Source organism: Malaya genurostris, chromosome 2 (genome assembly GCF_030247185.1).
Source record: "Malaya genurostris strain Urasoe2022 chromosome 2, Malgen_1.1, whole genome shotgun sequence".
Taxonomy (NCBI): Eukaryota; Metazoa; Arthropoda; class Insecta; order Diptera; family Culicidae; genus Malaya; species Malaya genurostris.
Genome location: NC_080571.1, coordinates 19,521,503 through 19,543,002, shown reverse-complemented (window position 1 = coordinate 19,543,002; position 21,500 = coordinate 19,521,503). Strand labels below are relative to the sequence as shown.

The 21,500-nt window shown below is 36.8% G+C and overlaps 4 protein-coding genes across 4 annotated transcripts; 2 read left to right on the top strand and 2 right to left on the bottom strand.

Moving 5' to 3' along the window:
- Window positions 1–1,037: 1,037 nt before the first annotated feature.
- On the bottom strand, window positions 1,038–2,906 carry LOC131427634 (zinc finger protein 501-like). Its single transcript, XM_058591013.1, has 2 exons — window positions 1,377–2,906; window positions 1,038–1,320 (listed from the first exon to the last, which is right to left on the bottom strand). Exons 1-2 carry the CDS (start codon window positions 2,649–2,651, stop codon window positions 1,225–1,227), a joined length of 1,371 nt encoding a protein of 456 aa, XP_058446996.1. The 5' UTR covers window positions 2,652–2,906; the 3' UTR covers window positions 1,038–1,224.
- A 6,432-nt stretch (window positions 2,907–9,338) lies between these two features.
- Window positions 9,339–10,834, bottom strand: LOC131427636 (zinc finger protein 93-like). The gene is made up of 2 exons (XM_058591016.1): window positions 10,736–10,834; window positions 9,339–10,676 (listed from the first exon to the last, which is right to left on the bottom strand). Exon 2 carries the CDS (start codon window positions 10,428–10,430, stop codon window positions 9,492–9,494), a length of 939 nt encoding a protein of 312 aa, XP_058446999.1. The 5' UTR covers window positions 10,431–10,676; window positions 10,736–10,834; the 3' UTR covers window positions 9,339–9,491.
- Window positions 10,835–14,614: 3,780 nt separating this feature from the next.
- LOC131429738 (zinc finger protein 239-like) lies at window positions 14,615–16,189 on the top strand. The gene has a single exon (XM_058594064.1). The coding sequence runs from the start codon at window positions 14,661–14,663 to the stop codon at window positions 15,654–15,656; it is 996 nt and encodes a 331-aa protein (XP_058450047.1). The 5' UTR covers window positions 14,615–14,660; the 3' UTR covers window positions 15,657–16,189.
- A 986-nt stretch (window positions 16,190–17,175) lies between these two features.
- Window positions 17,176–19,777, top strand: LOC131427086 (uncharacterized). The gene is made up of 3 exons (XM_058590006.1): window positions 17,176–17,466; window positions 17,523–17,618; window positions 17,727–19,777. The coding sequence occupies exons 1-3, from the start codon at window positions 17,430–17,432 to the stop codon at window positions 19,775–19,777; spliced, it is 2,184 nt and encodes a 727-aa protein (XP_058445989.1). The 5' UTR covers window positions 17,176–17,429.
- The last annotated feature ends 1,723 nt before the right edge of the window (window positions 19,778–21,500 follow it).

Genomic DNA, 21,500 nt, shown 5'->3' with positions numbered 1-21,500 from the left:
CGTTGTTTGTTACTTTGGGAAGGTTTTACAGCCACAAAAATTGCGGATTGTTTCGTGAAAAATCGTTGTTTTGACTTTAAACAATCACCAAAAATTCAAAATCCTCAAAAATACCTCTTCACCAACTTATTTCTCAATACTTTATTACGAAAAAATCACAAAATGTTGTTCGAATGATGCTTTTTATTATGCAAAACGTTTGAGTTTATTTTGTTTAACGAAAATTATGAAAAAAAATATCGCAAAAAGATGATTTTTTTCATCATTTAGACCCTACCCCCCATAAGTACGATATTTATTCTGTAGCATTCGTCACTTTTTTGAAGCTGAAGCTTAGAATCTTTCAAAAACCTATGATGCGGATACGGTTTCTCGCACACGAATCGCGCTCGCACACTTTCGAGCGAACACAAGAATGACTTCGTCTGGACCGGAACAGATGGTTAAAAAAGTTTAAAATTAGATTGGTATTGTTATTTTGGATGTATATGATATATGAAAGTACGATTGGTTTGAACGTAAACAGTAATACGATTATGACGTACTTTCGAACGTATTGCACACGGCCGTAAACAACAACGAGAGTGATAATAATAGTTATCTAAATCAGCTGTTTTTCAAAGTAGGGCGAATCTTACAAAGGTAAACAAATCGAGTTTCTCTCACGTACCAAGAAATGCTTCAAAATCCTACAATTTCGGATTGTATAAAAATCTCAATCTAGGTAATGCAAAGAACTATAAAGGGCGAAACTGTCAACTGTCATTCCATTTGTTTACTTAAGTTTCCTTCTCCGTGTTCCATGCCAACAAATAGGGAGATACTTCAATTGGTAGTAAAGATGGGTGAAATTATTTATTTTCTTTATTTCAGATGGTTTCCGAACCTTTTAATACTGGAAAAAATAAATGAGACGGTAAAATTACCCGCAGTTTTTTCTTAGTCGCGAAAACCAACCAATATCATAAGCATAAAAGTAAATAAATCGAAAAAGGGCGAGACTTCTTTTATGTTCATTTATTCAGTAGATATAGAAGGAAAGTGGTAAAATTTGCCTGCATTTGAAAGCTAAACCAACAGTTCATCGAGTAATCGAAAATTTATCTGAGAATATACGATAATTTTTAAATAGGATTCGAAACCAAAGTCGAAACATTCCTCGACGTTTTTCCCCATTCGCTGTCAATGTTAGATTCGTCCTTCTTTGAAAAACAGCTGAATAGTTTATTCAAACATAATTTCTAATATCTCCGTTTTTAGTTGTAGTTCCTCTGCTTTACTATCCTCCCGCTGCACGTCAATGCTTGCATTTGAGGTGTCCTTAAAAATTTATTTAGATTCAATTATTGCGACGTATGTATTATGCATTTACTTACAGGTTCTGATTTCGCTAGCATGCTACTATTTGGAGGTAATTCATGATTCTTTTTATGGCGAGTTAAGGTGGGTTTTCGAGTGAATTCAGCGCCACACACATCACAGTGGAATGGCCGAACAGGGTGTTTGACGTGTGTGCGCTTATGCTCGGAGAGAGCGCTAAGTGTCTTAAAACCTTTGATGCAAACATCACAAGGGTACGGCCTTTCACCAGTATGTACTCTGATATGTTGATTCAGAAGACTGTTACATTTGAACTTTTTCCCACACTCAACACACTCATGCTTGTCATGAACAATCCGATGTACTTTCAGTTTCTCATGGGTATCAAACTGCTCAAGGCAAATATTGCATTTGAATATTTTTTCGTTGTGGACATACAAATGCCGCAAAAGACCATCAGCGTAGGTAAATTGTTTGCCACACACTTCGCAAACGTGCGATTTTATACCGTTATGAACGCGTTGATGACGAATAAGGTCCGAATTGCGCATGTATCCTTTCTTACAAATGCTGCATTGATAGTGTCGTGTCTTTCTTTGAGACCCGATCTCAGTATAGGTTGATTTACCATCACCGCTATGAGTTATTTTGTGATTAATCAATATGGGACGAGTACGAAATTTTCTAGAACAAATAGTACACTCGAATGGTTTCTCACCGGTATGAATTCGTTTGTGATCAACCAGAACAAATTTCAATCGAAATTCTTTGCCACAAACATCGCATTTGTGTGGTTTTTCACCAGAATGGATACGTTCGTGTTGAAGTAGATCGAAGTTGAAAATGAATTCTTTTTCACATATTGCACATTTGAACGGCTTCTCGATGTTACGACAATTTTTATGATTATCCAGACAAGATTTTTTAGAAAATCTTCTGTCACAGACTTCGCATTTGAAAGGCTTCTCTCCGACATGAGTACGTTTATGCGTTACGAGCTCTGTTCTCTCCTGGAATACTGCGGCACAAACGTCGCATGTATGTGGCTTATTACCCCAATGAGTTCTTTTGTGAACCGATAGGGTACTGCTGGTGGAGAACGTTTTACCACAAAAACCACACGCAAACGGTCTTTCACCAGTGTGAGAATTCCGGTGCTCCTTCAGCTTACTGTCCTTGGTGAATCCTTTACCACAGATATCGCAATCATGGGTATGTGTCGGTTTGATTGGTAGTTGTTCCAAAGGAAACTGTATCTGCTGATCAAAGTTTTGTGCGAGTTTCATATCTTCTGTTGATGAGCACAACTTTCGGTCACTAGTTGTTTCCATTTATGATTAAAATTAATTCAGCAGCCGATTCGGAATAGTAAATACACTATTGCAACAAGAAGATATTTTGTTTTACCTTCGGCTCATTTCTCGGTTTATTTTTCATTAGGGCGTATAAGCAAGTGACAGTTTCTCTTTAATCACTCTCTCTTTCGATTATTGTGATGCGATCGAAAAGATTTTCTTTTATTTGCTTGAAAGTCGAAAGTTTCGGGTATCATTTCACGCAAAGAGTTGAGTGATAAACGTGGAAAAAGCTTGGTAATTAATAGAAGAGAAAGTAAACAAAAAGAAAGTGTCACTTGCTTATACGCCCTAATGAAAAATTAACCGAGATTTATCACTTTTGTTTACCAACAATATTATTAAACGCTCGTTCAATGTTACTCTAAAGTGAGTACAATTTCACTCACTTTCGTTAAAAGTGGAATTACTCTATAGCGAGTAAAGCTTGTTAACTCACTTTTGAATAAATATGGTATTTGTCAAATTCTGAGTAACATTTACTCAGTGCTACGAATGGGAAAATTAGCTCGAGTGAGTAAATATTACTCATTATCATTCGAATTGAATAGGGAATTCTTTGCTTTAAGCAAATACTAACTTACTTCTATCCAAGGAAGGAAGGAAGCCGCTACCTGTTCACCGGTCATTGGGAAGGATCCGTCTGCCTTCCTACGTTGCCCATGTACTGGCATTTTGTACAGCATTCATAGAAATGCTCTGATGTATTCTTATACAGAAAAAATAAATAAAATACTTGCTATATGACTGAACCGACGACACGACCTGCCACTCGTCTATCAAAACTGTATCGCAAATTTAACTACCCCTCAGTAACTGGTAATGTCAAAACGAAAATGCCTGAAAAACTATTGAAACTGGCAACACAAGTTGATAGATTATTGATTTTAAATAACAGTTACCATAACCTTGGTTACTGCATATTAGAAACTTGGGAAATGTGAACAAAACAAACTGTCTCGAGTGGAATTATTATTTAGTTTAATCGGATAGAGGTCTTCGTTAAGGCTTGCTGGTGCTCGAACATATTAAAAATGACTTCCAGAGAATTCAATATTCATGAATGTTTGTTAAATAGTTCAACGTAACCATACTTAGATCTATAATGACTCTCTGTTATGTAAATGAGTTTATAAATGGTGTTAAGTTTTGCAGTCATTCAATCCGTCATTGCCAAATTTTTTAATCAGTCATATCATGAGAATTCGGTATTAAAAGCATATTTGTTATTTTCTAATGACTTTCTAAAGTAAAACCATTTCAATTCCCCCTTTGTTCCAAATCGTTCAACCCTCGTTGCTAATCAGCATACATGTTGTGAAACAATGCGCTGTCATATTTTGGAAACTCCTCTACTTCTACTCTCAGTGATTTGAGGTCTTCACAAAGTGCGTGTATACTTTGATGAATATGAAAGGCACTTGAACAGCACGGGAATCAAATTTCTCAGTATATTAGATCTGATCGAAATTATAGGTTTTGAAGTGCACATCGCAAGCTGGAGAGTGCAAACAGGTCTCCTTCAAATAATTTGATTATTTGTGTCTCAAACAGAAAACAGACTGTAACTAAGGTCTACCGTAAGGCTGCTGGAACTTGTTGAAGTAGTCGAATGTAAACAGTATCGGATACAATTTAACAATGAAGTCTCATTTTCATTTCGTGAAGACTGGTACTAACTTCCGGGTTGGTAGACAGTATGTTAAGCAAAAGTGACGTGTTTCGGAAACTCGACTGGTTATTTCTAAAAAGAAAGACCATAATCATGGATGAGTTAGATGACTACACTGAAGATAGAGCTAATGGGTAGCTGTGGATGATATAGGATGACGCATTTCTGTCGCAACACTACTTCTAGTACCAGATTTGGTTATTGTACTATTGTGGTCGGCGTAAATCTAAAAAGAACGTTGAAACAAAATTTAAATTTATATAAAAGTTTCACAACTTTCTCAAATGATTTGTTTATTTATTATAGCGCTCCTTGGTAACTAGTTCATAGCAACTTAAACAGTGTTGCTAAAGAAGTTTATTTTCATGATTATTGAGGGGTCGCTAAATTTATGGTAACTGGCGGTAAATCACTCACGAACACTTTTTGTTCAGATTTTTCTTCGGAGTGCCTGGTCGTGTCGTCGACTGAAACCTTTCTTACCGTCTTCAACCTGCGCGAATTGCTTTGAGGTGTATATGCCCTTATAATCTGGTTCCGCCTCCGACAAAGGGAAAAGTTCAGTGAACGCAAATTTTCACACAACATTTTCAAAGCACTGTGAGTAAAACTTGTTGTCAGTTTAAAAACTGAGTAGAAGTTACTCAATCTTCTAAATCAATATTACTCACTTTTTGACATTTGAATTAAATAAACAAAAGTGAGTACAAATTACTCACTTGAGAGTAACATTCGTCCTTATTCTGAATAACGTCGTATCGTTTTTTCGCTCGTATTTCATTCGTATTCCCAATAACGCTAGCAAAATCAAAGGTAGCTATGATTCGATCGAACCACATTCGATCGAAAAATCAATACGTCGTTATTCAGTATAAGGGCGATTGAATGAGCGTGTATCAACAGGGTAGAGCAGCTGTCAAAACAACAGCATTTATAAAGGGCGTAATGAAAATAATCGGATGAACTATGCTTTTCAAGTAGAGAAAATATTGCACCAAAAATTAGTGCTTCACCGACGACACGATCTGCCACTCGTATATCAAAACTGTATCGTAAATTTAACTACCCCTCAGTAACTGATAATGTCAAAACGTAATCACTTGAAAAAATGTAGAAACTGGCAACACAAGTTGATAAATTGTTGACTTTGAATAACAGTTACCATAACCTTGGTTACTGCATATTGAAGTCATGAGAAATGTAAACAAAACAAACTGCGGATCGGATGTTTCAAAGCGAAAAATCAAAATGAATATCTCGAATAAGAAATTCTCTTTGTTGTAAATTACAACTGTTTCAGAACTAGACCAGTGAATCGACTAGTTATTTGGAGCTGCTGAAAGAATTCTTTTGTCGTGAAAACTGGGAATGATCCACTTGTTAACGAAACAGTTGTCTAAGGATTCTTTTTTATATTAAAGTCTTACAAGCCCCGATACACTTACTTAGCCCATCGAAAAATTCTCATATGCGAAGTAGATTTTAAATGTTACTTGAACTCTGCCATGAGGGAAAATGTTTTTCCGCAGATATCACACTTCAAATGCTGCTCAGTTATGTGCTACACACTGTGATATCACAGTGCTTTTAGTCTGTCGAAGTTTCTACCACAGATATGTGTGGACGCTCCCCAGTGTGTGACATCATGGAGTTCGAACTGTACCCTTTGCCACAAATTTCGCACGTTTCGCACTTGTCCTTCTGATCGCCAGTATGAACTCCTGTGTGTATTCCCAGATAATGTTGATCAGCATAACTTTCATCGCATATCTCACACTTGAACGGCCATTCTCCGGTGTCGAATCAGTAAGCTCTTCACGGAATAGCCCTTATTGCAAAACTAGCATCGGAACAGCTGTTCGCCGGCATGAGTTCGTATGTGCAGCTTTATACAATACTCGTCAGCGAAACTTTTTTCACAACGGACGCACTTGTAAGGCTGCTGGCCTGTATCAGCTGTTTTTCAAAGAACGGCGAATCTAACATTGACAGCAAATGGAGAAAATCATCGATGAATGTTTCGACTTCGGTTTCAAATCGTGTTTAGAAATTATCGTATATTCTCTGATCAATTTATGATTAGTCGATGAATTGTTAGTTTATTTTCAAAAGGCACGCAAATGTTACCACTTTCCTTCTATATCCATTGAATAAATCAACATAAAAAGAGTTTCGCCCTTTTTCGATTTGTTTACTTTTATACTTCCTGTGTGAATTATAAAGATACGCCCTTGCGCATTTTTCACGAAATTGACTGGTTTTCGCTACTAAGACAAATCTGTGAGTAGTTTTATTGTCTCTTTTACTATTTCCAGTAATAAAAGGTTCGGTAACTATCTAAAATAAAGAAAATAAATAGTTTCGCCCTTCCTTACCAGCAATTGAAGTATCGCCCTGTTTGTTGGCATGGAACACGGAGGGCGAAACTTGCGTAAACAAATGGAATGACAGTTTCGCCTTTTATAGTTCTTGGTATTACCAAGATTGAGATTTTTGTAGAATACGAATTTTTAGACAAAATTGTAGGATTTTGAAGCATTTATTGGTAGGAGAGAGAACCTCGATTTGTTTACTTTTGTAAGATACGTCCTTCTTTGAAAAACAGCTGGTATGACGAAACTGATGCCGCTTCCAAGCACTTTTCTCGATGTAGCCTTTTCCGCAAATGTCACAACGATACGGTGCTCCTTCGGTATGTGTTTGCATGTGTCGTTTAAAATACACAGCTTAGCAAACTGTTGGTCACATATGACACATTTGGTGAAGTTTGTAAGACCAATATCATCAAATCCCGAGGACAACCGCCTTAAGGTCTGAGGACAGAGGGTCACGTGTTGAGTTTTAAATCGACCACGTGGCTCGCTCAATTCCCTTTACGCATCGTATTTCTCTTGTACTCTCTCGTATATGAGCAAACTGTACCGGGTTGCCAGCATACATTTTATTATTTTGATGAGAAGTTTTATCACATTAATCTATCGTATGGGTTGGACATTACATGAATTCCAATGAACAATGAAAAAATATTCTACTTTCACAACGATTGAATGTCTGTGTGTTTGGCAACCTTGTTGAGCCAATTTTATCTCTCCTTTGTCATAATGCTATCAGAAAACCAAAGCAAAAAAAATGGAAGATGCATTGAAACTGACTTTGTCACAGAAAAATACAAGACCTTATTTTTATCGCGATAACATATATGTTTTATGTACTAATCGCATCTAAACTAAATTATCTAGACTTTGTCACGGTAGATTTATGATACAAGCCTTCAATATTCGATATTCGAGATATTCGATGAACAAGTAGAGGTATGCATTTCCGAGCGTTCCAATTTTCAACAGTTCTTCAGTCAGAAAAAAATACAACATGACCGCTAAATTCAATGAATCATAGAAAATTCTCAACTAAATTTCGACATTGTCAGGTGGGTTTTTCTATATTCTGCACCGTTTCCAAGAAAATATAATTTGAGACGGGAAAGTAGCAAAAAACCTACCACTTTACGGTACTGTCCTCAGCCCTTAATGCGTCTCGACAAGTGCAACAATAATTTGATTTTGATTTGATAATAGCATATATTTCCAACGGTAGGATTTTCTGTCCCGTTTTGCTCAATGAAGGTAATATTAATGTCCCAGAGCTCTACGCAACAGTGATTTTACTCAACTATGGCACGAACGGTTCTGTTATTGGTTTACAGAGATCGTTCAATCGTCGGTGACGACGAATTTGAGTTTGCCGGACGAACGCTACACTGACGGCAAGCTGCACTGAAACGACACTGTGTCTGATAGATGTAAATGAGCGCATAGAAAACGAATGAAATAATATCAGTGTCCATGCCGGAACTGAAACGGATCGGATATGTGTGAATAGTCATTTATAGAGACATTAACACAAAACGTCGCAATCTTGACATCCGGCACGTATGAACGTTCCAGTAAAGAAAGTAATAAACTAATTTTGACAGACGCTGACGTACCGTCTGAATCATACTTAATAAGGTATAATACAATACAAAAGAGAAAAATCCATCGAAAATCACATCTGCAAACAAACAACCCTCTCAGCAGGCCGTTCAATTTTGTTGATTTTTGAGCGCTTGTTGAACGACATATTGCACGAAACATTCGTTAAATTTGCTGGAACGGTTTGTTGTTGTTTTTTTCTCTTACAAAAATAGTGTGAAAATGAAGTGTTACCTTTATATAGAAAGAAAATTTGTTGTTATTTTACGAGAAGTAGAAGTATTGTGCAGATATGTAGTGTTAGTTTAAACAAATAAGTGGGAAAAACTTCAGAAATTCTTCAGTAAAACTAGTCCAACAGGGCTCCAACTCCTCATGTTAAAAATGGCTCAACAATGGACCTCTGTCTGTCGGGTTTGTTGAACGAAACAAATGGCATTCGGTTCAACGGTCTGTTTCAAAATCGGCAAACGAAGGTCCCGTGTTGGCCTCCCGTTGAATGATTGATTGGACTTTCATTGAACCAATGATCCAACGTATTGGACCAATGAAGGACCACCGTTGAACGTTTTTTTCTAAGTGGGAATCTTTTTCACGCTACATGAACTTGTGCGCAAGTTATTTTCCAGTGCCACGGAAGTTTTTATTGAACCAAGATCTAAATAGAAATTTAGCGTGTATGGGACCCCCTTCAGGAAAAACGTGAGTGGAAGTTTTACTACTAGTAACTTACTAGCGCATTTGGGTAATTTAAGCACAACGGTAGCAATCTAAAAGTTTCGAAGTATAATTTAGAAATGTTTGGTGTTTAATTCATCGATTGATTGCTCACGGGTCAAGTAAATATTATGATAATTGCATAGTCCCGGATCATTCATTACTGATTTACTCTTATATATAGAGGTGATCCCATTGAACTACATAATTCAATTACTCAATGTTCACAAGAAGCAAACTTGTTGACCTATAACTTGTTTTCAAAGTGATATTATGTAGATGCATAATAAAATCGTAGCTATCGAAATTATATTCAAATAATCAAATCTTAACTATCATAATACATGCTAGCTCATTCTGCTTAGTGTGTCTGCAAAATCTCTGTTTCCAGTTCATTATCCAGACCACCGCAGTCGCTGTACTCTTCATGTGGAACATTTTAGTTTCTTATTTTCTTTATTCGGATGCAATTATTCGTTTACTCACTGGCTGTAATTTAGCAGATGTTTCCGGGTGCAATCCATGGTTCTTTTTATGTCGAGCCAGAGATGCTTTTCGCTGAAACTCAGCACCGCACACATCGCAGTTGAACGGCCGAACTGGGTGTTGGAAGTGGATGCTTTTATGATCGGAGAGAGCACTAATTGTCTTAAAATTTTTGAAACAAAAATCACACTGATACGGCCTTTCGCCGGTGTGTATTCGCATGTGTCGACTTAGAACACTACTGAATCTAAACTTTTTTCCGCACTCGGCACATTCATGCTTACAATGAATTATTTGATGCTCTTTTAGTTGTTCAAAATTACTAAAGTGTACCACGCAGACATTGCACATGAATGTTTCCTTATTATGGGTATAAGAGTGTCTCAGAAGACCCTCAGGGTATGTGAATTGTTTTCCACAAGCCTCACAAACGTGCGGTTTTACAGTGCTATGTACGCGTTTGTGTCGTGTAAGGTCTGATTTTCGCCTATAATCCTTTTTGCAGATATTACATTGATAAGGGCGTGCGTCTTCTCGAGAATTATTACCATTTCCATTGTAGGATTTGTCGTTACCGCTATGAGTTATTTTGTGGTTGGTCAGAATTGCCCGAGTACGAAATTTTTTGAAACAATTGTCACACTCATATGGTTTCTCACCGGTATGAATTCGCATATGATCAACTAAAACGAATCTCAAGCGAAATTCTTTGCCACAAACGTCACATTTGTATGGTTTTTCACCAGAGTTAAGTCGTTTGTGCTGCAACAAAATGCAGTTGTTTTCGAATCGTTTTTCACATACTTCACATGTAAATTGCTGCTTATTGTTAAGGGAGATTTTGTGATTGTCCATAGATATCACATCACTTTGGAAAGCTTTCTCTTCGGTTTTGGTGTCTTTGATCATTCCGAGCGGTATTTCTTCTTGGATTCTTTCGTCGATATGAGATACCCTGCTTCCTGTGCTATAAACACTGGGTCAAAGATATCGTAAGTTCTGAGATAGATAGTTCCAATGTTTTGATGTTCTAAAGAAATATAATTACATCTATGATTTACATAGTTTTTTTTTTTGTCGATGTTCTTTTGAGAGTGGAACTAGTTTAATAATCTACTCGAGATAGTAAACTACCTATTCAATTTTTATCATTACCTAAAAATAAACAAAAATAATACACAGGTTTACAAATTACAAGATTAAGATCACCATACTTGAATAATGTTTGTCTCTTTCTTTTGTCTCAGACCAGTCGGTTCGTAAAGCTTACATTAAATTTGTTTAACTTCAGAAATTCTTCGCATTCAACACCAGACAATTGATTATTAAAAAGGTGACCACATTTTAGCATTCGTTAGTTACACTGAGAAAGATTTTGAACGTGTCCATCAGAGGAAAACCCAGTTAACTCGTTTAAAATTTGATTCGGAATCCATTTAGGAATTATACTGAATTCCGAATCAAATTCTAGATGAGTTTACTGGGAATTATAGTTATTTTCAAAAATAACGAAACTTTCCGCACGACGTGTTGATTACCTTGACAGTCATGAGTATCAAATGGCTGCCAGGACCGATTCAATGACGGCTGTCAAAGCCAAAATAACATAAAACATTCGCCCGTCGTTTAGAATCAGTATTTAGTAGTCTTTTATCAAACATATATATTGCAAAGGATTAATTCACCGCTTGTTCTCATATATTTCAATTACTTCGTTTAACTTAAAAGAAAGAAAAACCAAAAGTAAATCCCCGACGCACAAAAATAATTTAGCATTCAGTAAAAACGGTACGAAGAAGCGTGGACGTAATTCAATTAAATAATTCAAAGAGTACGAAATCTGGGGAGGAGAACGATACAGACGGTCAATATTTCGCAAATCAAATGTCTACTTTAGCCAAAACAGTAAAATAAAAACGGTAACCTCAATTTATTACTTATACCTTCGATCATTACTCCAATTTTTTAGCCGAAGAAAACAGCCGTCAATGTGCTTCTGACTGTGTGTGTGTTTTTGACTATAGAGGTTTTAACCATGAGGTCATTTGTCTCTTCGGGCCAAAAAAGTTTTCTGACCCTTTGTGCGGGGTTGGGAATCGAACCCAGGTAGGCTGCGTGAAAGGCATCGACTTATCCATCACGCTATACCCGTCCCTGCTTTAGACTGATACAACCTCTGAAGTTAAATACGAACCAACTACATCCAAAAACAAATATGGACATGCTAGCATCACAGACTACCACACAGTTGGTAGTTTAGTTGGGACAATACTCGCATATGTCATGATGGCGCCACGTTACCTTATCGAAAACTAGCTGAAAATAAAAAATATTACAGCCAAGGATGGCTTCTATCGTATTAAAGAATGCTCACTAGCAACTCTTCACACGATTGAATCAGTGCCATCAAAGAGAGACGGATATCATCACAACAACAAAAAACCGGTATGGTTCATTTAACATAGAATAGACGAATTTATCGATAACATGTCTGAGAATCAAAGGTTAGCTCGCTGCTGTGGGAATTTTCTCTGAAGCAACAAACGGTCGCTTATTCTCGTTTCGCGATCCGATTTTGTATGGGCAGTGGATAACTGCGATAGAATCATTTTACTTTTGCCGCTTATTCTAAATATGTGCGTATAACCTTTGTATAAGTTGTGTCTATGAAAATGTATGTGAATGCTCCACACAAGGGTTTTGAAATATTGCAACCTAGTATCAGAATCATGAAGTCGAATCATCGATTCGATTTTCTGCGATAATTGTCAACTTGCGATTCTCTCTTGGTAAATTCCACACAGCACCAATCATTATCAGACTGTAATTTTTTAAAGGGCCGTGAAATACTCAGAATATGAAGTGGAGCGAAGAAATGTAGAAAAATTCTCTCGCGGTTCATGCATTGAGAGACTCGAGTTCTTGTAGCATCTTCTACCGGATTGAAAATGTTGTATACAATATAGATAAAAATCGAGCAGCTTCTGTCAAATTTTCGGCAATCACCAACACTGATTACAGCTACGTATATACCACAAAGCAATAATCAGTTTCACGTACCAGAGAAATCAATTTTGTGAACAACGTTTAGAAAAATAAATGGTTGCCTTTATAACATCGCTAAAAAAAGTCAAATACATATATGATAATTATAATCCCATAATTTATTGCGACGAATCATTTTCAATTATTATACAAGCCCTTGACATCCCTGCAAGCAGCTGCATTTCAATATTTGAATTGTTTCGATACTTAACAACCTATACATTCTATTGTAAAAAGCATGTTCACAATTAATTGAATAGTGTATAACAATACTTTAAAATATTTTTCAATGTTCAAAGCAAAATTGTGGAAGGCTTTGTAACAACAAATCGAATTGTTTTTCTTCAAATTTTTTTTATTCGGGAACACATGCACACACCTTCAGCTCGGGTAAAGCTGAAGAGGGAAAAATGAATATCGGGTTAGACGACGACCAAGTGCGAATCGTTTTCTGCCATTATCGATTCTCAAAGCTTTAGTTGCATATCGACACTGCACAGCATACGATTTTCACTTAAAACCGAAAATGACTGAAAGGGTAAATGAACGAAAGAACATAATTTTGAAAATTGTATATAAATTGTTTCGCTTATGTCGTTGACTGGACATGGATCCCGATCTCATAATTTGCAAGCGCAACTGAGTGACATTTATTTCTCGTCGTTTTCGTTTGTTTTGAGTCCATGAAAATGGCATTTATTAGCTATGTTCCATACTATTTCATAACACATTACGTACTTAGGTGAACACTTTTAATATAATTATTTTTGAGTGAAAAAGTTACACTCTTTATTGACTAAGAGCCATATTTGAAACATCATGATAGAATCGTGCTGTCGGAGAGTAAGGCAAAGGTAAATCAAATTTGTTGAATTAGGAGAACGGATTATGGAAAGTATTTAAGTTTTTCATAAGTTAAATTCGTACGAGAGCGCATTTTGATGATACTGGAATGTTGAATCTAAACGAAAACTGTATTTGCTATGCTTGAAGATGACATTTTTTTCACATTCACATCAGTGTTGCCTCTTCCGATGATTGCATCAACATGCTCTCGAATCCGCATAATCATAGTGATTCCAGTTATCTTTTACAATTTCTATAGCATTGAAGACACTTCCTATCCATTGACATTCGCAATATATTGTGTCCAATTCACAAGTAGTTTTTTTTTGGAATGAGCTTTGGAAGTCGTATTGATTTTATACACCGTAAAAGTGATTCTTCACTTGTTTACCAGATTTATTTGGGGAGATTTGATGTCATCCGAAATTGGTGAATCATATGAAATTTTCGATACTGTATTCATTTTTGTTTGACTCCGCACACAAACGAATTAAATCCTATAGTAACAACCAGGTAACGTTGTCAGAATTAACATTTTCTGCAAATAGCAGTTGTCAAGACGAAACAAAAGGATGGACTGAGCTAAATTGATCATTTTGTGAACCAAACATTGGCGATCCGAATGTATGGAACCTAGGGGTATTATTATTTGTATTGGATACTATTTTCACTCCAATGTTCGACAACTCAACGCTAATTCTAATGTATGATTAAGTGCGAGAAAACCCATGGCTCTAGTAAACTTTACTCAAATCTATACTCAGTTTATGAATTTGAATAATCGCAACTCAAACCATGAGTTATGTTCAAAGAGCGTGTAGAATTGATTCTTTTTTAACAGTATTTTTTGTGTGTACTGAATGTTGTGTAGCTTTTTCGAAACGTGTAGTTTATAAACAGAGTTGCCAGGTTATTTTTCCAAAAATCGTTCAAAACTCAAAAATTTATCTGGATTTGTCTGGAACTACTATATACAAGGAAATTTTTGCCGGGCTTCACTTTCAGAGAACAAAAAAAAATAAAAAAAGGGTCACCCCATTTATCGTATAGAAACCAAAAACCGTAAAGATCTTGCGAAATCTGACAAAATCTGAGAAAATTTGGAAAATCTGGCAAAAGATCTGGTTAGTTTGAGTGTCTGGCATTTGCCAGACAAATCTGGCAACCTGGCAACGCTGTTCACAAATGTCATTGAAACAGAATTTCGTTAACGTCTTCAGTAATTTTTAAAGGATATATTTTACAATTATGGATCGTGTGGTAACGATTTTGGAAAGTTCTAACGCAATTGATCTCAAACCCATTGAAATCAAAAGCGAAATACAAGATCCAAAGGCTCACGAGACTCCACCAAAACAGTGCGAAGACAAACAAGCCGATGATGCATCTAACAATAGACCATTTAAATGTGTAATATGTAACAAATCGTTCGCCAAACGACGTGTACTCACGCGCCACTTGGAGACTCATAGCAGCGATCATCGTTACAAATGCGAGTACTGTACGCGACAGTTTTCACGGAAAAACTGTTACACCGCTCATGTCCGTACTCATACCGGTGAGCGACCATTCGTTTGTGAAATTTGTGGCAAAGGATATACTCGAAACAATCTTTTAACATTACACAAACGTCTTCATAGTGAGCAAAAATTTGAATGTGATATCTGTGGAAAAAAATTTGTCGACAATGCTCGATTAAATACACACAAAAACATTCATAGCGGAGAACGACCCCACATATGCAATATATGTGGAAAAACTTACCGTGCTCAAAGTCAGCTTTCACATCATAAACGAAAACATGCCAGCGAGCAACGATTTATGTGTGATATTTGCGGCAAAGGATTTTACGAAAGCTATCATCTATCAAAGCATAAACTAATGCATACAGGCGAACGACCGTTTAAGTGTGATATATGCGGTAAAGGATATCTAGACGGAAGTACTCTCAATAGCCACAAGCGAATTCATACTGGCGTAAAACCACACGAGTGTGATATTTGCGGTTGGAAGTTCTTTCTTAGTTTGCATCTGACATATCATAGACGGACACACACTGGCGAACGACCATACAAATGTGGCCTCTGTTCCAAGGCGTTTATTAGAAGCACACTTCTGGATATACATATGCGAACGCACACCCGGCGCTTTGGGTGTGACACATGTGAGGTAAAGTTTGACAAAAAAGGACAATTGGAACAACATAAACGCGTTCACACCAAAGCATTGAAAAAATCAAAATAAGTTGCGTGATTGTTGTTAAACTCGAATTTTCATTTCGTATAAGATGGAGAAAATGTAACTGCCGGACTTAAATCAATATTTATAATTAATTTACTGACTTATCTAATATAGTATGAAACATTTATATTAATAATAACAGTTATTGATATCGTTATCAGCGAAACAACATGCTGACAGGTTATTTTCTATACGTATTTATAGAAAAACACAGCATATTAAACATGTAAGAAAGTAGTCATATGGTCAGGTTTTTTGTTTCGATTATTTATATTATTTAACCTGCTATAAGGTCATGTTCAGGATTGTTCTAGTTCGAGAAATATAATTTATGTCAGTTTCAAGGAATTATAGCGAAAAATACTGTAAACTCAAGCAGCGTTTTGCTCCTGTTTCAAATGTAGAAAAATAGAACAGCATATACCGGTAATAAATTTGACTGTCGAACTGTTCCAATGAATATTCAGTGGTGTTATAGTTCTAGAAGCATAATTTTTTGACAGAATTGTTCGAATAAAAAAAACCAAAACCGCTTGCTGGGGATACGTTTGTTTAAGCTTAAGTTCTATTATAGATCTCCCATATAAAACTTCCAGCTACTGAATTTGCTCTGGGGATATACTTGTTTCGGGTTCAGTGCTATTATTCACCCCCCGTATACAATTTCCAGCTACTGAACTTCCTGTAAATCTAAAACAGTGTGCTGGTTTTCCTATATTAGAAACGAATGTTTGGCTTGTATTGGCGGTTCTAAAAAGGCCCGTAAGAATCAATGAGGTAGAAACAGGTGGGGCAGAATGCAAGACACAAGCCCTCATGAAAATCGCTGGTACAAGCCCCTCATGAAAATCGCTGGTATTCTACAACGATCAATTGGTTACATTTAAATATTTTCATAAATCTTTATGTCGCTTGACTTGCATGAAAGTTTTTACGAGCGATGCATGATTTTACAATTGAAGAATCCAGAGTTAGTGTTTTTACGAATCTGTTAAGTGGGCTACGCGCATGTCATGCTTTTCTGAATATATATTGGCTGAGAGTCTGTGGTGAGTCCAGATAATAAACGTCAGCCTTTCAAAAACCCATAAACAAACAACGCTTCATAGATCTAGGAGTCCAAGCCATTAAGGAGAAAGAGAAGCTGAAAAACAAACATTTACCGTCAAAATTGTTCAATTATGTCTTTTTTCAGATGGATATTTTTTCAAAGATCGTGTATTCGCTATTGAAATAAGCAGTAGACAGATGTTGACCATCTTGACTGCGACACTGGCACTAGTGAAGGCAATGTAATTCGCGAAAGTATAATGGCTTCTTTAAAGAAAGCCATCGCGTATGGTGCTGATCAGGGTTGCCACATATGCAGATTAATCTGTATTATACAGATTTTTGTACTTGATTTTCGACCAAGAATCTGTATATACAGATTTACAGATTTTGGCCAAAAATACAGATTTTACAGGTTTTTGACCTCATACAAAAAAAAACAGTTTAGAATTTTCAAACTTACGTTGAAGATATGCAGAATTGCACACCGCTCGCGTATCAGTTCAGTAGCGTTTATTACCTTACTAGTTGCTCACGCCCTATTGCATAGTCTTTCTCGAAAAGTCGCCGCTTTGCTGTATAGCCTTTTTAGACTATTGTCTACAGTGATAGTCTTTTTCGAAGCGTCAAGAGCGATAAAAGTAAAACTGCATAGTTTTGCCCCATTTTTCAGTCATTTGTTGTGATTCCTGTGTCATCGTAAGTTATTAATGTATAATTAATTGAATGGCAAATAGGACTATTGATGCTTTTTTTTCTAAAGGTGCATATTTGTTTCAATATTGGTTTCCGTAATAAATTGCGTATAACTTTCAGCAGATGAAAAATTGATGGCTGATTTGAACAATTTGGTGTCATCTAAATCTGAGGAGATAATATTGTGTTCCGTTCCCAATGATTCTGGAGAATCTATAGGTAAATAAAATTAATGTTTGTGATAATGTGTTTATAGCAACAAATTACTCAACAAAAAAATGTTTGAGATTTCTATATCGATTCTATTTCTTTCGTTTTTCTCTTTAGATTTAACACAAGGCAGCTCAGACTTGTCTGCTATGACATTCACAAAACATAAAACAAGAACCACGAAAGAATCAAAGACAAATATGCGTGTACTTCAACGTTTCACTTTGAAATGGGTTGATTCATCGAGTTTGGGATGCTTTGAAGCTTATCGCAATGACCCGTATTATGCGTTCTGTAAAATTTGTTTGGTGAAAATCTGCGTTGCGCGTGGTGGGAAATCAAATCTGAGCTCACATTTAGTCACCCAACGACACTGTGACGCAGCGAATAAAATGAAGGAAGTAACGTTAGAGTCCGAATCAAAAATAAGTGAATCACCTTCTCAAGATAAAATAAATGAGGCAGAGCTGAAAATCTGCGCATGGGCTTTGGAAAACAATGTACCATTTGCGGCAGTCGATAAGCTCGCTAACGTATTGAGAGGACTATCAATAGATACGATGCTTTTACAGAAATTGAAATTGGGAAGAACGAAAACAACGTCCGTGGTTGCAGCGGTTATCGCATCAACGCATCATGATGAATTGGTCGAACGAATGCGAGCAGACAATTTTTCAATTATTATTGATGAGTCTACTGATCTCAGTAGCAGCAAGACACTTGCAATAGTTGTCCGGATAATGAATAAGGAATCGTTTTCTGCAAATGATCAGTTTTATACAGCTATAGAAGTAGAATGCGCTGATCATGCTACACTTCACGCAGCCATCGTCGCTCAGTTTAATAGAGACAACATCGATTACAAGAACAACTTGAGAGGATTTGCATCAGACGGAGCATCTGTCATGATGGGTAGAAGCAACTCAGTCATGCGACTATTCAAAAAAGAATGTCCGGATATGATATCCATTAAATGTACTTGTCATTCGCTAGCATTATGCGCCAGCTATGCGTGCGAGAAAGTACCAGTTTATTTGGAACAATTGATGCGAGATATATACAACTATATATCAAGCAGCCCAAAACGGGCAAAAGAATTCCAAAGAATTCAAGATATCGTTGACGTCAAACCATTAAAAATCCTTCATCCAAGCGCTACAAGATGGCTCTCTTTGGAAGCTGTTATCAAACGAAATCTTGAGAGATTTGATGAGCTCAATATGTTTTTCTCTTTCCAAGTAAAGTACGATCAGAATTCAACGGCAATACGCATTTTGAATCATCTCAATGATCCCATGACAAAACCGTTGTTGCTTTTCCTTAATTATGTACTATCACTAATCAATAATGTTAATCGTACTTTCCAATCAGTTGATTCCAAGTTTTTCGAAATTTACAATGAAACGAAAACTTTGCTCGCAGTAGTCCTGGGTAATTTATGTAGAGAAGATTACGTAATGAGGTTTTATAAGGAAAATGTTGATGCAGCAGATTTTGAAAACTTTATTAAATCCCCTGAAGAAATTTATGTTGGTGTTGAGGCAAATCAAGTCGAGAAATCGTTAGAACAACGCAAGAAGTTGATATTTAAATCTATTTGTCGTGATTTTTATATTGAGTTGGTGAAACAAATTTTGAAGCGATTTGATTTCACGAATCCAGTAATTAAAACTGCTGCTTCACTAAATCCTCAGACCTTCATGGAGCTGCCAAACCTGAATGAATTGATGATACAGTTTCCACGATTTCTAGAAGGGATTGACAAACAGGAGTTAGACAACGAATTCAGGAGACTGAAAATAAGTGTTACTAAGCTTAATATATTGGAAACAAACATGACGTGGCCTCAGTTATTGGATGTTAAGACACGTAATAGCTTGTTTATGTATCCATTACTGCGAAATTTTATTCGATTTTTTTTGATTATTCCACATTCATCGGCATGTGTGGAGAGGATATTTTCGTTGTACAATGCTAACAAAACTAAAACAAGAAACCGTTTGACTTCAGACACCATGAATTCGATTTTGAAAGCTAAAAACTATGTTTCCGAGCATGGCGGTGCATCAAAAATTCAACTCACAAAAACAATGAAAATAAAATTTAACAAATCTATGTACAAGCATCATTCTGTAGATTATCTCCAAAACAGTACGATTGTCATTTAAATATAAATAAGTTAAATAAAATGTTTTGTTACTTTTTGTGCAAGCAACAATCCTCGTCTTATCATGAAAGTGTTTTCGATCGTTATTTCATCGGAATCATTAAACTGATCGTCCATTGCATTATTTGCAACGAATTCTTTGTAATATATTATTGTTACATGATAGTTTTTCTAGTAAAAAAAATCAAGTTTGCAATGCAGATTTTTTATACAGATTTTTCTGTCAAAAATGCAGATTTGCAGATTTTTGCCCAAAAAAATGCAGATTTAAATGTGGCAACCCTGGTGCTGATATGAAAAAAAAAGACCAAACTTGAGACAATCGACATAGGGTAAGGTGGGGCAAGTATGCCATCTCCATCATTTTCACATAGAATGATCATCTATTACCAATATAGATCATTGCCGTTTCAACCTTCCGAGCGAACGGACGTGATTTGGATTTACTGCGAAAGCATTGAAAACCAGTTGTGTGTGTGTGATAAAGTGGTCGGACGATATTGTGTGATAGACAATAGTGCTTTTTCCTCTGATAGGTTTTTTTTTCGTATTATATAATAGAACAGTGCCTTATTGCGAGCGGTCGATCGAAACGGTACCGTTAGCCGATTATTGTTTCGCCGATCAAGGCCAAGTGTGAGGATTATAAACAAGCGGCCATTGTGTGAGGATTATAAATAAGTGTGCCTTTTCCTCTCGGAGGTTTTTTGCACATCATCAAAGCGGCGATACGCCGATCGACGAAGTCCAGCTTGGTGTCCCCCGTTGGATCTTTGTTAAGTACCTTTACTTCGTTTATTTTTATTTCTTAATGGTCAAATTATATTTCCCCCCGAATCATTTGTTTTTGCGCGGAAGTAGTTCCGCTATGTCTAATTTAAAACCTGCCCCCCCCGCTCCCGATGTTCAAATGGAGACTTCCCTTGTCAGTAAAAAGTCCCGCATAAAGAGCTATCCTGATGGGCTCGCACTACCGGCCGGGCCTTACGCGGTCTATTTCCGGACCAAATCAAAGGAAAAAAAACTGAATATTTTAAAAATATCGCGGGACCTGAATTCGCGATATAATACCATAAAAAGTATAGATAGAATACGGCCAGACAAGCTCAGGGTCCTGTTTACCAGCTCAAAACAGGCTAATGAGCTTGTTCAAAATGATCCTTTTACGCTGGAGTACCGCGTCTACGTGCCAGCTCGTGAAGTCGAAATCGACGGTGTGGTCACCGATTCGAGTTTGACTTGCGAGGATATTCTTAAGTACGGGGCGGGTTGTTTTAAAGACCCCTCACTTAGGAATGTCAAGATACTGGATTGCAAGCGATTGCATTCAGTATCGATCGCCGGGGATGGAACAAAGTCTTATCCCCAATCAGACTCTTATCGTGTGACCTTCGCCGGCTCGGCATTGCCCAACTACATCCTCTTGGACCGGGTTCGTTTGCCTGTTCGTTTATTTGTACCCCGGATAATGAATTGTACCAATTGCAAACAACTGGGGCATACAGTTACCCATTGCAGCAATAAGCCACGTTGTGCTAACTGTGGGGAAGCTCATGCGGACGGCTCTTGCGGTAAGGATGCTGAAAAGTGTCTCTACTGTAAGGAGGGTCCGCATGACCTCTCTGACTGTCCCGCTTACAAACTGCGAGGAGATCGGATGAAGCGTTCCCTGAAGGAACACTCCAAGCGTTCCTTTGCCGAGATGGTTAAGAGTGCCACCCCTC

Excerpts from the sequence above, each read along its gene's own strand:
- LOC131427634 (XM_058591013.1), bottom strand. The coding sequence starts at position 2,651 with ATGGAAACAACTAGTGACCGAAAGTTGTGCTCATCAACAGAAGATATG. Across the intron at positions 1,321-1,376 it reads TGCTAGCGAAATCAGAACCT|GACACCTCAAATGCAAGCAT; the intron begins GTAAGTAAATGC and ends TAAATTTTTAAG.
- LOC131427636 (XM_058591016.1), bottom strand. The coding sequence starts at position 10,430 with ATGATCAAAGACACCAAAACCGAAGAGAAAGCTTTCCAAAGTGATGTG.
- LOC131429738 (XM_058594064.1), top strand. The coding sequence starts at position 14,661 with ATGGATCGTGTGGTAACGATTTTGGAAAGTTCTAACGCAATTGATCTC.
- LOC131427086 (XM_058590006.1), top strand. The coding sequence starts at position 17,430 with ATGGCAAATAGGACTATTGATGCTTTTTTTTCTAAAG. Across the intron at positions 17,467-17,522 it reads TGATGCTTTTTTTTCTAAAG|ATGAAAAATTGATGGCTGAT; the intron begins GTGCATATTTGT and ends AACTTTCAGCAG. Across the intron at positions 17,619-17,726 it reads TGATTCTGGAGAATCTATAG|ATTTAACACAAGGCAGCTCA; the intron begins GTAAATAAAATT and ends TTTTCTCTTTAG.